Below are 3,719 nucleotides of genomic sequence, written 5' to 3'. Positions count from 1 at the left end.
GAGCTCAGCAGTGACTCCAGGAGCTGGATCAGCTCCACGTGGCGTGCGTGTGTTGGGTGGTGGTGGTGGTGGTGGTGGTGGTGGTGGTGGGTTTGGTTGATGCTCCACTAATCCGCATGCCTCTTTGCTGGTTCCTGTCCTAACAGGGGGTGTCGTTTGATCAAGCCAATAATCTGCTGATTGAACCTGCTCGCATTGAGGAGGAAGAGGTCTGTACCACTCCTACTGTTCTCTCTCTGCCAAAAATCATCCAGCCTGCTTGATTTGCTTCCCAGCCTCACCCATTGTTGTAGGGGGAGCTCTGATCTCTCTAGGTCAAGTGGCTTCTGGACCTGGCTTATCACAAACATGATGATTGTTTCCTCCTTGCTTTCCCCTTTTCCTCCTTTCCCATCCCTGAGATGAGAGTGGCTGCTGCAGAGCAGGAGTAAAGTGGGAATGATGTAAAAAGTGAAGGGCTGAGGTGGGAGATTCAGTTCCTGTTTGCTGTGTGTTGATGGAGAAGTGGAATTAAATAAATGGATTTTCTGGGTGTGTGGGTAACCCTGGTGGGGCAGGGACCTCACGGATCAGCCAATGCTGTGTACTGACCCTCTGCTAAAAGGAGGAGGATCTCACCCAGGACACAGTGCCACTGCCTGGGGAAAGTGGACTGGAGTCAGTGATTTGTGCATCTCCTGAAGCCTCCCTTGAGGCCCCTCAAGGCTTAACGTGCAGCACCTTGAGGTGTCAGAGTGGGGCAGGAGGCACCCGAGGGACCACAAAGCCCCTGGCGTGGGGATGGTGAGTGTGCCTGGCTCATCCTGTGGTTGTGACCATCTTGCTGTGTTGGTCTGCAGGTTTTCAGTGCCTGACCCACGGGGTCAGTACCTTTCTGCAGGCGGTTTCCCAGGAGCTGCTGGAGGCAGAGTGCTCTGGTACTGACAGGAGGCAGAAACAGTGTCCGTGCTGAGAGCTTGCACAGAGATCTCTCCCACAGGACACACAGTGCAGGGCCTGGGTGTCTCTGAGAACTTGCCTCTGTTCCCTCAGGTGTAAAAGAGAGATTTTTATTTGTTTTGGAGTATGGCTTTTCAGGAGGGAGGTGATGAATCCTTTCCACCCATGCAGAGTGTGAGCTGGCTCAGGTGTGGTTCCCTCTTAGTGGATCCTGAAGATTTCTCTGTCTCTAGGTCCCTGAAAATCACATTAGTATTTCTTTCATTTCTCTTTTGCATAATCTTCTGATCCTGGAGGTCTTGACTCCTGGCTGGGGCTGGTTGGAGCCCCCAGGCTGGCTCTGGTGCCCCCTCAGCACAGACCCCTGCACAGCTCTGTTCCCACACTGTGAGGAGGAACGTGGCTGTGCAGCTGCCAAGGATCAGCCTGCTAGAGATCCCCCAGACTGGTGGTGGTGTCTGGAGTCACCCAGGAGCAGACCAGCTTTGGGAGGTTGGTTTGGAATACTTGTCCTACAGCTCTGGACACTGCTCAGCAAGGAACCTTCCACAAGACCAGGATGCTCCAAGCCCTAAGCAGCCTGTCCTCAAACACTTCCAAATGGCATCTGCCTGCTGTTGCCAGGGGTGATTCCTTGAGGAGAATCGGTGTGCTGATGGAGCAGAGCAGAGCAGAGAGCCTGGTACCCCTGAGCAGCATGGTTTCAGGTTCATGATACTGCTATCACATTTCTTAGATAATTTAATACAGCCCCCAGAGAAAAAGGGCCACTGATTCCTGGTGGTGTGTTCCTTAATCCTAAACCTTGGTCGTGAGCTGGAGCCTGATGGCATTGGAGCAGAGCTGGAGGGAGATGCCCAGCCTTGGGTACAGCCAGAGATCAGTTGATCTCTGCTGTTCCTGGATCAGGTGTGTGGTACTCGTGGTGGATACCTGGCTCTGCTCCCGCTGTTTTGTCTCTGTCCCCACCTGCCTTGCAGGAGAGGCTGTACTAGGATGTGAGAGGAGAAAAGCAGTGTACTGAGCTCCTGTTTGATGGCACCAGGTTAGACCTGGACTCTGTTTCCAGGGAGTTCTGATGGAATGGCCTGGAAAGCTGCTGGGCAGGTTGCAGGAGCAATGGAAGGAGGGTCCCAAATTGTGTTCAGTGCCCGGTGCTGCTTTGCTGTAGCAAAGGCTGGTGCCATCCACACCCTGGGGTGTGCCCAGCCTTAACCCCTGCAGGTCCAGGAGCTGCAGAGGGTTCTGTGCTGCCAGAGCTTGTGCTGCTGGGGGGCACTGACAGGGTTTTGTCTCTCGCTCTGCCTGGGGACAGCAGCTGCCATTCCAGTCCTGGCAAGGAGAGAAGGGTTCCAAAGATGCTGGATGTTGTCTTTGCTGCTGCTGCTGCTGCTCAGGTGTCACATCCTGCTGCTCTGCAGTCAGGAGTGAGTCAAGCCTTCTCCTTGAAGGAGCCTCATCCTGTGGAAGCTGCTCAGGAATGTCACTGATTGTGTTGGAATTGGAATATTAACTCCAGCCTGGCACCAGTTAATGTTTGCCAGCAGCAGATGTGACAGCACAGCCTGCTCCTGCTCCTGTGCTCAAAGGCTTCTGCTTTGGAAAGGCTCCACAGGGAACTGGGGAGCACTGGGATGTTCTGGGAGCCGTCCTGTCTCCTCCTGGAGCGTTCTGAGCTCAGGGACTCCGCTGGGAAAGGCTCCACAGGGAACTGGGGAGCACTGGGATGTGCTGGGAGCCATCCTGTGGCTCCTGGAGCGTTCTGAGCTCAGGGACTCCGCTGGGAAAGGCTCCACAGGGAACTGGGGAGCACTGGGATGTGCTGGGAGCCATCCTGTCCCTCCTGGAGCGTTCTGAGCTCAGGGACTCCGCTGGGGAAAGGCTCCACAGGGAACTGGGGAGCACTGGGATGTGCTGGGAGCCATCAGAGATGTCTCTGCGTGGGGCTGCTCTTTGCTGCTGCACACGTGGAGCTCTTCCCCCTGCTCTGGTTTTGCATTTATGGGGTGTGTGCTTTATCAGGGCATTGTCAGACTTAGAATTCTTAAGTGGCAAATTTGATTTTCCCACAATGTGACCCATAAATTTTAAACCTGGAAAAGTTTAATAAACCTCTTGTGTAGTTTGCAGGAGAGGTCACATCACCTGTGTTTGACTGGAATATGACAGAATGGAGTCCTTCTGATGTTAAAAAAAAAGATACAACACTCCCTTTTCTCCCATTTAATTTTTAAGATGATCAAATTTCCTCTTGAGCAAAGAAAATTCTGTTTTAATTTGCCTGGTTTTTAATTTATTGCCATCAGAATGTTTTTATGACCTTTCCTACTGGATTGAAGGGTCCTCAGTGTTGTTTATAGACTCATAGAATGGCCTGGGTTAGAAAGGACCTCTTAAATGTCACCCAGTGCCACTGCCCTTGGCAGCTTCCACTGTCCCAGCTTGCTCCCTGCCCTGTCCCTGTGGCCTTAAACACTTTCAGTGACAGGATGGCCACAGCTTCTCTGGCAGCTGGGGACAGCCTTCTCCACCTTTTCCATGACCCTCTAGTTTGGAGCTGGGTTTGTGATCTCTTCCTGTAAATGTACAATTTCACCTGTGGACCTGTGCTGAGGCATTTGGACACGAGTCACCCATGAAGTGTGGGAGATTGAGGATTGATTTATGTGATTGCTGCTTGTTCACCATCCCTGATCCCTGATCATCACCATCACTGCTCATCACTGATCCATGCTCATCACCATCCCTGATCCCTGCTCATCACCATCACTGATCCCTGA

General features: G+C 52.7%; 1 protein-coding gene across 44 annotated transcripts in view; it reads left to right on the top strand.

Annotated features, from left to right (window-relative positions):
• SCRIB (scribble planar cell polarity protein) overlaps positions 1-3,719 on the top strand; it is an 83,716-nt gene that overhangs the window by 17,447 nt on the left and 62,550 nt on the right. For 42 of the 44 annotated variants that reach the window (XM_033512541.1, XM_033512545.1, XM_033512532.1 and 39 more), the window contains exon 15: positions 147-209. The exons of the other annotated variants lie outside the window; for them this stretch is intronic. In XM_033512541.1, coding sequence (XP_033368432.1) covers positions 147-209 — 63 coding nt within the window. The remainder of the gene's footprint in view (positions 1-146; positions 210-3,719) is intronic. 44 annotated transcript variants of the gene reach the window in all.

This window comes from Parus major, chromosome 2 (assembly GCF_001522545.3).
Source record: "Parus major isolate Abel chromosome 2, Parus_major1.1, whole genome shotgun sequence".
Lineage (NCBI taxonomy): Eukaryota > Metazoa > Chordata > Aves > Passeriformes > Paridae > Parus > Parus major.
This window is presented reverse-complemented; position numbering and strand designations above follow the sequence as displayed.